The following is a 15,000-nucleotide window of genomic DNA, read 5'->3' on the forward strand; positions in this document are numbered from 1 at the left end:
TACACTGGGTACGTCTTATGGAGTTTCTACCTACACCTTTTCAACAAATTGAGCAGGGCCACCTACCTGAAGGGGTGTGTGGTGTGTTTGCCTTCCTACTTACTAGAACCTTGGTCTTTGCTACATTGACTCTAAGGTCTTTTGATTCTAAACCAAGCTTCTACACCCGAAATTTCTTTTCTAGTTCCAGTAGTGATTCTGCTATGAGGGCCAGGTCATCAGCATAGAGGAGCTCCCAGGGGCAACCCCTCTTGAATTCCTCTGTTATTGCCTGGAGGACTATGATGAATAAAAGGGTACTGAGGGCTGAACCTTGGTGAACCCCTACTTCTACCCGGAATTCTTCACTATACTCATTGCCAATCCTAACCTTGCTGACAGCCTCTCTGTATAGGGCCTGTACAGCCCTTATTAACCATTCGTCAATCTCCAGTTTCCGCATTGCCTGCCAGATAAGGGATCGAGGGACCCTGTCAAAGGCTTTCTCCAAGTCCACGAAAGCTATGTAGGGGGGGTTTATCTTTAGCTAGGTATTTCTCCTGCAGTTGTCGAACCAGGAATATGGCATCAGTGGTGCTTCTACCCAGCACAAAACCGAACTGCATCTCATCTAAGCAAACTCTCTCCCTAATGAGATGGGCTATGACCCTCTCTGTGACCTTCATCACCTGATCCAACAGTTTAATACCCCTGTAGTTATTTCTATCTAGAGCATCACCTTTACCCTTGTAGCAGTTGACTATGGTGCTGCTACGCCAGTCATTGGGTATAACTCCATTATGAACTACCTGGTTTACAATGCGGGTGACTAGGCCATAGCCCACACCACCAGATGCTTTAAGCATCTCAAAGATACCACTTTTTTGAATATTTTGAGTATATATCAAATTTTTACCACAATAGAGGGAGGAAAAGAAAATTGCAAAGAAATAGATTAATATTTATAAACTTATTACTTATCTAAAATATTAACTTATTATATGGTTTCTATGGAGATTGTTCAAATTGATTTAACTGGTAGTTAATAAAGGGGGGGGGGACAACTGAGGTTAAAGAACATGTTAACTATATAGTGATTTAATTAAACTTGAACTAATTTTAAGTTGTGGAGATACCAGTATTACTTTATATAAGCTGAGCATGAATTAATAGGGGTACAAGGATTCGATTTATTTAAGGCTGCTATAAAAATAAACAATAATAACAACAATAAAATGATCAGTTAGGGTAGAATATCATGGAAAAGGAATAAAAACAGTCTAATCACTAAAAAAAACATAAAAAATAATAAAATATTCATACCTTATTAACTCTAATAGCAAGTATTTATAGAAAATGTATAATAATTTATGAGCTAAAAATTGTTAATTAACTTATTTAGTTTACTATAATCAGGGCTGAAACCTGGTATTAGTTGAAAAGATAATTCTTGTTAAAAGGACAAGCTAACCATATATTAATATTAAATTAAGAGGTTATTTATGCTAATCCATAAATGATATTACAGTTTTTTAGGGGTATTTAATTAGAAGGGCTATTTGTATAAAGCCAATATAAATACCAAAATTAAGAGGATGGAACATTTTAAGAAAGGGATAAAAAAAAATTAATTACTAAAACTATTTTAAACAATATGTAATTTTTTTTTGTATAAGGTGCAGGAGTGGCTGTGTGGTAAGTAGCTTGCAAACCAACCACATGGTTCCGGGTTCAGTCCCACTGCGTGGCATCTTGGGCAAGTGTCTTCTGCTATAGCCCCGGGCCGACCAAAGCCTTGTGAGTGGATTTGGTAGACGGAAACTGAAAGAAGCCTGTCGTATATATGTATAGATATATATATATGTATGTGTGTGTGCTTGTGTTTGTCCCCCTAGCATTGCTTGACAACCGATGCTGGTGTGTTTATGTCCCCGTCACTTAGCGGTTCGGCAAAAGAGACCGATAGAATAAGTACTGGGCTTACAAAGAATAAGTCCCGGGGTCGATTTGCTTGACTAAAGGCGGTGCTCCAGCATGGCCCCAGTCAAATGACTGAAACAAGTAAAAGAGTAAGATTAAAATTTAAGATTATCAGGAAGATATACCATTTAGGTGAGAGAACAAATATATTACAAATTAGTTAAATTATAAATTAGGCAGTTTAATTAAAAATTTTTTAAATATTTTAAATTGTGAAGATATCCATATTGTTTTTTATAAGCTAAGTATGTATTTATAAGGGTACAAAAATTTAAGGTAGAGTAGAAACACCCTAGAAAAGGATATGAAATAGCTTAATCCCTAAAATCATGATGAAGTACATATACAACTTAGAAACTTCAATAGAGAAGATTTATAGAAAATATGTAAAAATTCAAGAAATTAAAAATTGTTAATTTACTTAATTAGCTTGTGTCTTCAATCACTGATACCTAGTATTAACTAAAAGAAAAATTAGTAGGGCATGCAACCTATGCACTGATTTTGAACTAAAAGGTATATTATAAGTTTTAAAACTCAAGATCAATAAAGTGCTACTTTCTAAAATATTTGAAGGTACGGGTGGTGCTAGAAATAGAAGTAAGAGAGAGAGAAAAGGAGAAAAAGTGAAGGCAAGAAATAAGAGTCGCACGGGTATATAAAACTTACTGTCGGGGTGCTTGCGTTCCATAAATAAATAAATGTAAAATCTGTAAACAAACAAACGACAGGTAAAAAACGTATAACGTATACAGGTAAAAAAAAAAAGATCACAAAATTTCCAAACTTTTCATCTCCAAAAGCGTGATGAAAAAAAAAAAACCAAAACTTGAGTGGCTGTGTGGTAAGTAGCTTGCTTACCAACCACATGGTTCTGGGTTCAGTCCCTTTGCATGGCACCTTGGGCAGGTGTCTTCTACTATAGCCTCGGGCCGACCAAAGCCTTGTGAGTGGATTTGGTAGACGGAAACTGAAAGAAGCCCGTCGTATATATGTATATATATATATATGTATGTGTGTGTATATGATTGCGTTTGTATATGTTTGTGTGTCTGTGTTTGTCCCCCAACACCGCTTGACAACCGATGGTGGTGTGTTTACGTCCCCGTCACTTAGCGGTTCGGCAAAAGAGCCCGATAGAATAAGTAAAGGCGGTGCTCCAGCATGGCCGCAATCAAATGACTGAAACAAGTTTTTAAAAAAATAAAAAAAAAATTCTCGTCAAAACGAAGAAAATCCAACTTATATGGGTATCCTAATCCGAAACTCCGCCGACCGACGGTCAAGGTGTGGCTGGCCATAACCACCCCGTCATTTTTATTTCATCATTTCTTGATATTGTTTCGTCTGCTGTTTCTGGAAAAAAATCTTCTATGTATCCGCAAGCGAACGTTAAACATCCGGAGCTTTGGTGCTTTTCGAAACGCAGAAAGTTTTCTAAGAAAATTTGAAATTAAAAAAAAGGGAAATTCTAGATTCGTAATTCGTATTTTTCCATGTGAATTAAAAACAAATTTTGAAAAAAAAAGGTGAAAAAAAAAAAAAAAAAAGGGATGGCGAGGGGGAAACTAAAATTTAGAAAACGGGTGTTTTTTTCCCCGGCAAAATCGTAATCTTCGATATCGAAAATAGGGATCCAAAGAAATTTTTGAAAAAAAAAAAATGTGACGGGGAGGGGGAAACTAAAATTTAGAAAAACGTGATTTTTTTTTTTTTCCGGCAAAATCGTTATTTTCGATATCGAAAATAGGAATCCAAAGAAATTTTTGAAAAAAAAAAAAAATTGGGGGTGGGGGTGCTTACACCCGGCATCTACCCGTATATATCATATACATGGTAGTTCTTAACTAAATAAAAACATTACCCAATCTGAAAGGTACACGAGGAACATTTTCATTATAAAATACTCGTTTTTATGTAGTTGTAAAGAAACAAAGCCGGCGTGAAGGTATGCGTATATAGATTTTTTACGGTGAGTGTATATATTACTCTGATAGGCAAGGTAGCTCAGAACGGCGATAGTCGAAACTGACCGGTCAGTCTAAGGAATTCTCGGTTCGTGTGATTGCAGCCCCTATCAGGAGTATATATATGTTATGTACTTTGTAACAGCATTGGAGCATTTTAGTTCTTATTTCTAGCAATGCAACCGTTAATCACACCCTAAGTCAAGCGGTGGTGGAGGACAAACCCACACACACACGTGGAGACACCCCACTCCCACACATACTCACGTGGAGACAAAGAAAAAAATTTTATTCAAAGTTTCTTGGAAAAAAGAGAATTGTTAGTATATAACAGGCGCACGAGCTTGATTTCGAATAGCTTTTCCGTTGACTCGAGGGTATGTAAACCACTTTATTTATTACGAAGTGAAACAGAGGAGTGGAAGAATGAATGAATGAATGAATGAATGAATGAATGGAAAAATATATATTTCGTCATAATGAACCGTTAATCCCGACGCATTTTCTCTCTCTCTCCGTTTTTCTTGTTCTTTCTCTTCTCTTTTTCCTCCCCCCTCTCAATCCTTTCTGTTGAAGAGCGTAGGCTCGAAACATCAAAGACCTTTCAATTCTTTCCGAACGTCAAACTAAAACACCTGCTTGTTATTCCTTCACCTGTCCTCTTTTGTTTTCTGTAAATTTGAACTAGGTCCACTTCTTGGTTCCTTTTTTTTATATTATATATATATATATATATATATATATATATATATCACGTGACCGATCAGACCATCAGATGTTGCTACACATCGCTGGTCACAATGCGTTCGAACGACGCCACCCCGCTGGCTAAGCGAGCAGGCCGATATATATATTATATATATATAATATATATATATATTATAGTTAGTGTGTGTGCGTATACACACACACACACACTCATTAGGTTAGTTAAAATGTTTGTTGTGGCATATAGCTATTAGGCATAACTACAGATGAGTACCCCACCGAATGTGTGGTCTCATAACTTCCAGAAAAATGGATACTTTTTAGCGAAATTTTATACAAATACCTTTCAATCGACATGGATTACGACCATAAAGACATTTTTGGGAAAGCTTTTTCCAAGGGGTGGGGACAGAGCTTTGGGTCAGGGAGCCTATATAAGTTAGAATTTCTACATTTTGATGAATTTTTTCTTATTTCTTTTTTTTTTTACCACATCTTTTTCTAAAAAAATTAAAATGTTGGGAAATGTTATGATTTTTTTTCTCCATCCCCACCACCAATTTTGACCATTTTCTTTTTTGTACTTAAAGACCTCGGGAGAAGCCTTTTTTTTTTTTTGGTGGTAAAAAAATTTTGTAAATATTTTCAGACGAAAAAGCGATTAAAGGGAGATTTGGCTGTTGTTTCTAGCACATGCCAAGACCACCCTCCTTGTTTCTCACTCTGACATGTACTCTTTTACTCTTTTTACTTATTTCAGTCATTTGACTGCGGCCATGCTGGAGCACATGTATTGTTGTTTTTCAATATTTTTCTCTCCATAAGCACATTTTATGGAATGTTGATGTGGGAGTAACACATGCATGGTCCATTGCTAGAATATAAGCACCAAAAAATAATGGTAATTAAAATTCTTACCTGCACCCCAAACAAGCGAAGCTGTGTGTGTCTTTGTACATGTAAGAAAAAAACATTGGCGATCTTTCGTCTCTAGTAGACCTTTCCGTCGATTTCCGTTAAAAAATTTTTTTTTTACATATGGGCTTGCGGGAACTTTTGAAGTAATATACATACATACATATACACATACATCGAGTAAAAAATATCAGTTATCTCTCTCTTTCACACATTACTCTCTCTGTCTCTTCACACACACTAACAGAAGCACTTCACTTACACAACATACTGTCTGTCTCCCACACCCCATCAAACACACACACACACATGTACATCAATGCTTGCCATGCACGGTAACTTCAAAAGAACTTCCCTCGTCATACAATCGCTTTCTCTTAGTCTCTTTCGCTCTCATTACTTCAAAAGTTTCCGCAAGCCCATATGTAAAAAAAAAAAAAAAAAAAATTACGTAAATCGACGGAAAGGTCTACTAGAGACGAAAGATTGCCAAAACATTTTCTAACAGAAAAGTCATCATCATCATTATCATCATCACCATCATCATCGTTTAACGTCCGTTTTCCAATCTAGCATGGGTTGGACAGTTATATATAATATATATATATATATATATATATGTGCACATAGGCGCAGGAGTGGCTGTGTGGTAAGTAGCTTGCTTACCAACCACATGGTTCCGGGTTCAGTCCCACTGCGTGGCACCTTGGGCAAGTGTCTTCTACTATAGCCTCGGGCCAACCAAAGCCTTGTGAGTGGATTTGGTAGATGGAAACTGAAAGAAGCCCGGCGTATATATGTATATATGTATGTGTGTGTATATGTTTGTGTGTGTATATGTTTGTGTGTCTGTGTTTGTCTCCCCAACATCGCTTGGCGTGATTGCGTCCCCATAACCTAGCGGCTCGGCAAAAGAGAACGATAGAATAAGAACTAGGCTTACAAAGAATAAGTCCTGGGGTCGATTTGCTCGACTAAAGGTGGTGCTCCAGCATGGCCACAGTCAAATAACTGAAACAAGTAAAAGAGTAAAAGAGAGAGTAAAGAGTATATAATATCTATCTACATACATACATACATACACACAACACACACACACACACACACACACACACACACATATTTACAATGGACTTTCAGTTTCTGTCTACCAAATCCACTCACAAGGCTTTGGTCTGTGCATGCTAGGCACTGGTAGAAAATCTCTAATTCTTCTACCTGTATTTTATATATATTATATATATATATATATATATATATATATATATATATATATATTATGTTATATATACACACATACATACATTGCCTATATTTATACACACACACACACACACCACACATATTACAATGGACTTTCAGTTTCTGTCTACCAAATCCACTCACAAGGCTTTGGTCTGTGCATGCTAGGCACTGGTAGAAAATTTCTCTAATTCTTCTACCCTGTATTTTATATATATATATATTATATATATATATATATGTATATATATACACACATACATACATTGCCTATATATATATATAAATATATATACACACATACACATATAATATCTATGTACGTATGTATCTATCTATCAATCTTAGCACCGCCTTGACTGGCTTCCATGCTGGTGGCACATAAAAAGCACCCACTACACTCTCAGAGTGGTTGGCGTTAGGAAGGGCATCCAGCTGTAGGAAACACTGCCAGATCAGACTGGAGCCTGGTGCAGCCTCCTGGCTTCCCAGACCCTGGTCACACCGTCCAAACCACACTATCATGGAAAATGGATGTTAAACGATGATGATGATGATATATATATATATATATATATATATATATACACATATATCTATCTATCTATCCTTCTATCTATCTATCTATCAATCTTTCTATTTATACATATTTATACATGCATGTAATATAAAGCACTTAGATTTATGGTGTTTATTCAGACCCTAATGTTTGGGCAATCTTTTTTTAATTACTCCACTACTCTATGACTTGGAGTGTGCTTCACTTTTGAATTTTTGATTTACTGATGATATATATATATATATAGGGAGAGTTTACGAAAAAAACAAAAGACGAAGACAGGTGGTGTACAAAACAAACAGATGTATTAGTATAATGCTCAGGAATAGAAAAAGTCTTTTACGTTTCGAGCCTACGCTCTTCTACAGAAAGGGACACAGAAAAAACAAGGAGAGAAAAAAGAAATGCATGTAGTGGCTAACGATCTATCATGTGTATGTGTGTGTGTTCATGTTTATAGGTGTGAATGAAAATATTTTTGTGTGTTTGCACACATATCAGCACACAGTTTTCCTCTTTGTTAACAGACTATATAATGAAATGATGTTCCATATTCTACTTAATTTTCTGTTTACAGAAGTGGAGAGAGAGGGTGAGTAAGTGTGTGTGGGGCAGCAAGCTTTAGCTACCGTATTTGTAAAAATTCTTTAATCTTCTTGTTTCCACTTCCTATGGATCCACCAGCCTGGATAATTTAATTATCTCTGTTTCTCCATTATCGAGGTACTGTTTTTTCATGTGAGTAATCCAACCATGACTACCAGCACTGGAGTAATTCAATGACATCTGATACATGCAGACTAGATTTGGTACATAATTCATACCACCACACACACACACACACACACACACATATATATATATTTGTACACACATACATACATGATGACATGCAGTTGGGTAGGTGCAAGATTATGGGGGATAGGCAAGTGTAGTGCATAGACAAAGAAAGTGGAAGATGTACGTTGGTGGAGAGAGAGAGAAAATTTGATGACTCAGGAGGGTGATCAAGTAAAATGAGGCTTGAGAGGACAGTTTTAAGAATGAAGGATGGATCTCAAGTCCAATGGTTCAAGGTAGCGAAGAGGTTAAGTGATATGAAGGTAAAACTAGGGAAGTATGCTTCGGTAGTTCGCAGCCAGGGGAGGACAGTTTAGTAAAAGTTCAGAGACCTTCTCTCACTGCTGCCAACAAAGGTATTTTCCTCTAGAGTGAAAAGCAGATTGTATGATGCTTGTGTTAGAACTGCAATCCTACATGTGATTGAGCCATGGACCTTGAATGCAGAGGATTTGAGAAGACTAGAAAGAAGTGAAGCTAGCATACTCCACTGGATGTACAATGTAAGCATGTTTGAACAACAATGTAGAAATGTGTTGAGAGTAAAACTGTGCATAAAAGTGGTCAGATGTAGTGTGCAGGAAAGAAGGCTGTGCTGGCATGAACCTGTGATGCATAATGATGAGGATCACTGTATAAAGAAGTTGAGCTCATTTAATGTGGATGGAGCTTGTGGAAGAGGAAGACCCAGAAAGACATGGACAAAATGGGGAAGATTGATCTCAGAACTTTGAACCTCATTAAGGAAATGACAAAGAACCAGGATGACCAGCAAAAAGCATAAATTTCATCATGGCAAGTGACCAACAGGTGCACAGCATTGACAAGCTTTAAGTAGGGTGAGATGCATCTGTCATTTCTGAGAATCACTGCTGTGATGTCACTCCATTATCTATTGTGTTTTTTAGCACATGTCTGTGAAGAGATTTTCTCTCAGTCAAAAACCACCACATCATGCTTTTCAACAATGTATATATATTTATCATGATAAGCAGATGTTGATATATATATATATATATATATATATATATATACGGTGGTATGTAAAAAGCACCATTCGAGCATGATCATTACCAGTGTCACCTTACTGGCACTTGTGCCGGTGGCAAGTGAAAAAATATTCGAGCGAGGTCGTTGCCAGTGCCGCTGGACTGCCTCCTATGCAGGTGGCACATAAAAAGCACCATTTGAGCGTGGCTGTTGCCAGTACCGCCTGACTGGCTCTCGTGCCAGTGACATGTAAAAGCACCCACTACACTCTCGGAGTGGTTGGCGTTAGGAAGGGCATCCAGCTGTAGAAACTCTGCCGGATCAAGATTGGATCCTGGTGCAGTCATCTGGTTCGCCAGTCCTCAGTCAAATCGTCCAACCCATGCTAGCATGGAAAGCGGACGTTAAATGACGATGATGATATATATATATACATATACATACATACACACGCACGCACACACACACACACACACATACATATACACTGGGTAATGTGTACCTATGTATGTGTAAAAACACAGACACACACGCATATATATTCCGTTCATATTTGCTCATATCCAGTAACCCCCTGGCCAAGGTTTTATTTACTAAATTCTTTTACATTTGTTCACATGAAGAACCTTTTAACTTGAGGTAATAATGGAGGATATGACAGGATGTGTGATGTGGGGCAATGGCCTAGGGCAGAAAGGAAGAAACCTGTGGCAATTATGAGTCAAATGAGGGAGGTTTACAGTTGATTTAATACCAGGAAATTGAAACTTCTCAAATTTGAATGTCATGACTGAGAAGGGTTCAGGTTAAACTTGAATATGAAATATTATAACTAAAACTCATTTTTTTTATGTATATAAATATTTTGGGGGAATTTTCTTTTTTTTAATTTTTTATTTCTGACCTGAAATTTTTGCATTATGGGAGGGTTGAATAAAAAAATTTTCTGAACTACTTCTCTTTAAATTTTAGTTTTGCTTTTGGTGGGTGAGCGGCTGGGTGGGGGTGGGGATTGAGGGTATTTTGCTTCTGTTTCTGTTAGTTCCGGTGAAGGAATACAATACTGGAATTATACCTTTTTCTAACAATTTTTTGTATATGTCATACTTATTACCATTATTGTCCTTCCACAGAAATCTTCATAATTTGAATGTTGTTGTCGTTTAACCCTCGGTCATTCCCCATGAAGCAGATCTATCATGAATCATCATCATCATCATCATAATCGTTTAATGTCCGCTTCCCATGCTAGCATGGGTTGGATGATTTGACTGAGGTCTGGCGAACCAGATGGCTGTACCAGACTCCAATCTGATCTGGCAGATTTTCTACAGCTGGATGCCCTTCCTAACGCCAACCACTCCGAGTGTGTAGTGGGTGCTTTTATGTGCCAACAGCACGAGGGCCAGTTAGGCGGAACTGGCAACGGCCATGCTCAAATGGTGCTTTTTACATGCCAGTCTAGCGGCACTGGTGACGACCTCGCTCGAATGTTTTTTACTTGTGCCACCAGCACAAGTGCTAGTAAGGTGACGCAGGTAACGATCACACTCGAATGGTGTTTTTACGTGCCATTGGCACGGAGGCCAGCTTGTTGCAAGAAATCACCTTGCTACCTTAATGATAATAATATTAATAATTATTATTATTATGATAATAATAGTCCTTTCTACTAAAGGTAGAAGGCCTGAAATTTTGTTGGGAAGGGACTAGTCAATTACATCAACCCCAGTGTTTCACTGGTAATTAATTTATCGACCCTGAAAGGATGAGAGGCAAAGTTGACCTCAGTGGAATTTGAACTTAGAACACAAAGGTGGACAAAATGCTGCTAAACGTTTTGCCCAGTATGCTAATGATTCTGCCTAATAATAATAATAATAATTAATAATAATAATAATAATAATAATAACAATAAATAACAACAACAACAACAAATAATAATAATAATAATAATAATGATGATGATGATGGTTTCAAATTTTGGCACAAGGGCAGCAATTTCGGGGAGAGGCTAAGTCAATTATTTTGATTCCTAGTACTCAACTGGTATTTATTTTATTGACTCCAGAAGGATGAAAGACCAATTGGATCTTTGTCAGAAATCAAAAGCGGCGAGCTGGCAGAAACGTTAGCACGCCGGGCAAAATGCTTAGCAGTATTTCGTCTGCCACTACATTCTGAGTTCAAATTCCGCCAAGGTCAACTTTACTTTTCATCCTTTCAGGGTCCGATTAAATAAGTACTAGTTATGCACTGGGGTCGATATAATCGACTTAATCCGTTTGTCTGTCCTTGTTTGTCCCCTCTGTGTGTATAGCCCCTTGTGGGCAGTAAAGAAATAAGAAATCAAAACCGTTCTGTTGCACTGGAACCAGAAGCAAATAAACAGCAGTACATTTCCCCTACACATTCATATATCTAGCTTCACTAACTCTGCTATTACTACAATAGTAACCAGCACCAGCACTACCATCATAACAGGCGCCAGCACTATCATTACGACAACCACCACCACCACCACCACTGCAACCACCACCACCGCTACCACCACCACCACCACCACTATCACCACCACTACCACCACCACCACCACTACCACCACCACTGCAACCACCACCACCACCACTGCTACCACCACCACCACCACCACCACCACCATTACCACCATCACCACCACCACCATCACCACTACCATTACCACCACCACCACCACCACCACCATTACCACCATCACCGCTACCACCACCACCACCGCTACCACCACCACCACCGCTACCACCACCACCACCACCACCACCACCATTACCACCACCACCACCGCTACCACCGCCACCACTATCACCACCAACTGCATCATCAACAACGCAAATGGAAAATTCATTTTCTTTATACAACATCGTTTTCAGATGGAGATTTGATGATGCTTCTAACACCTTATGGCATTTGAAAACTGGCCTGCTTAATTACATCGGGGTTGACAGCTGTTAAATTCATTTAAGAGAAAAATCCAAGCCGTAATAAAATTGTAAAAAACAAACAATTTTTGTTGTTCACTTTCAGAATTCCACTAGCATTTAGCTAAAATGAAGAGTTACCAACTACTCCAGCTGCTTTTGGTGCTCCATTGCTATACACATGGATTTATCTTCACTAAGATGCCAATAAGTAAGTAAAAAGTATTTCACTAGTTCTTTTTCTTTTATTATTATTATTACTAATATTAGTATTATTAATATTATTATTTTTTTTATTGCAATTAGAAAGCGTTCATCTATGAATGGCTTTATTAAAGAAATAGGGTGGATAGAGAATAGTTGTGAGATTTGATAAATATCTTATGTATGAATTGGAATAGAGTAATATGTACTTACATTTCTCTCTCTCTCTCTTTCTTTCTCCCTCTCTCTCTATCTATTTCTTTATCATTTTATCTGTCTATCCATCCATCTGTCAGTTTGTCTCTCTATCCTACTATCACTTTTTCTCTCCATCCATCCATCCACTGTTTCATCTATTCAACTATCTGTTTGTTTTTATCTATCTATCTATCCATCTGTCTATATTTTAACCTATCTGTCCATCTACATTTACACATACACACACATAAATAAATAGACATATATATGTATATATATATATATATATATATATATATATAGATATACAAGTATTAGCAATTCAAATTCCTCAGAAAGTTAACTTAAAATTAAAATTACAAAGTGAGATAGGGGCTGTGAGTGTAACCCTCTATGGGATAACATATATCCAATATACTGCCAGTAAAGCACCCAGTAATGCTAATACATAAATGCTAAGAATTGCAATGCAATTAATTCATTTATTGTATTATATGGGCGAAGGTAAAATGTTTTACCTCAAATTCATAATACATGAATTGGTATTATCTAGTGGTTGATGATTGATTAAAATGTATTCCTTCATTTTCTTATTTTGTATATATATATATATATATATATATATTATATATATATATATATATAAATGTATATAAATACATATATCTTTTATCTTTTACTTGTTTCAATCATTGGACTGTCAGCATGATGGGGAACCACCTTGAAAAATGTTAATCAAATAAATTAACCCCCATAACTTATTTTTATTTTATAATAATATAAATAACAGAAACTCATATCAAGGGGATATATTATGTATATATATATATATATATATATATATATATATATATATATATATATACATACATATATAAAATATAAATATATAACACACACACACACATATATATTTATATATAAACATATATATATAAAAATATATATATTAGTATATAAAGATACAGAAATACACACAATATATGTATATATAAATATAAACAGAAAATACACACATAATATATGTAATAGAAATTATAATAAAAACACACATATATATGTATATATAAATATACAGAAATACACACATATATATATGTATATATAAATATATACAAAAACACCACATATATATGTATATATAATATATATAAAAACACACACATATATAAACACATATATATATTTATACATAAACACCACACATATATAAACACATATATATATACATAAACACACATATATAAACACATATATATATTTATACATAAACACACATATATATATAAACATATATTATTATATCTATAAACATATATTTATATTATTATATAAACATATATTTATATATATTATAAACCATATTTATATATAATATATAAACATATATTTATATATATATATTAAACATATATTATATATATAAAACATATTTATATATTATAATAACATATATTAATATATAAACATATAGTTATATATATATATATATATATTTATATATATATATATATATATATATATATTATATATATAAATAGATATATATCTACATAATTTATATATATATATAAACATATATATATATATATATACATATATTTATATATATATTTAAACCTATATTTATATATATATAAACATATATTTATATATATATATAAACATATATTATTATATATATATATATAAATATATATATATATATATATAAACATATATTTATATATATATCGCCATGTTGATTCGTTAGCTACTGCACGCATTTTTTTTCTCTCCTTCTTTCTGTGTTTTTCTCTCTCTGTGTATCTTCTGTTGAGAGCGTAGGCTCGAAACGTTAAAGACTTGTTTTATTTATATTTCCTGAGCGCCATACTAATACAATTGTTCGTTTGTTTTCCACCTGCCTTCATCTTTTGTTTATTTTCATAAAGCTTCCCGTTATATATATAAACATATATATATATAATATATATATATATATATATAAAACATATTATATATATATATATATATATATAGATATATAAACAATATTTATATATATATATATATATATATATATATATAAACATATATTTATATATATATATATATATAAACATATATTTATATATATATATATATAAACATATATTTATATATATATATATATATATCTGTGTGCATGCCCAACAGAGTTTAAGTACCTTGAGAGAAAAGTTGGACCTAAATTAGCATCAGATGTGGTATGCAAGAGAGTTGACTGTTCTGGTATGGTCATGTGTGAAAAAGTGCCACACCCTAGCAGTTGAGGTAGACCAAGGAAGACCTGGGTTGAGGTGGTGAGGCACGACCTTCAAACATTGGACCATAACCTCGTGGCCTATGCTAGGGGTGTAACCAGCCCACTTATGCGTAACTTTCTTTCATTGGACACTAAACTCTGCTAGCAAAGACCTGTTGATGCAAGTGAAATCGG

General features: G+C 35.0%; 1 protein-coding gene across 4 annotated transcripts in view; it reads left to right on the top strand.

The window, feature by feature from the left end:
* Window positions 1-15,000, top strand: part of LOC115222134 — a 73,743-nt gene that overhangs the window by 8,717 nt on the left and 50,026 nt on the right. Inside the window, exons 1-2 of one of the 4 annotated variants that reach the window (XM_036511109.1) lie at window positions 4,285-4,303; window positions 12,244-12,348. In XM_036511109.1, coding sequence (XP_036367002.1) covers window positions 12,267-12,348 — 82 coding nt within the window. In that variant the 5' untranslated portion in view covers window positions 4,285-4,303; window positions 12,244-12,266. Of the gene's footprint in view, window positions 1-4,284; window positions 4,304-12,040; window positions 12,349-15,000 lie in introns of those variants that run through there. The other 3 variants (XM_029792267.2, XM_029792268.2, XM_036511108.1) reach the window with 3 other exon arrangements.

The sequence above is a fragment of the Octopus sinensis genome, linkage group LG19 (assembly GCF_006345805.1).
Source record: "Octopus sinensis linkage group LG19, ASM634580v1, whole genome shotgun sequence".
NCBI lineage: Eukaryota > Metazoa > Mollusca > Cephalopoda > Octopoda > Octopodidae > Octopus > Octopus sinensis.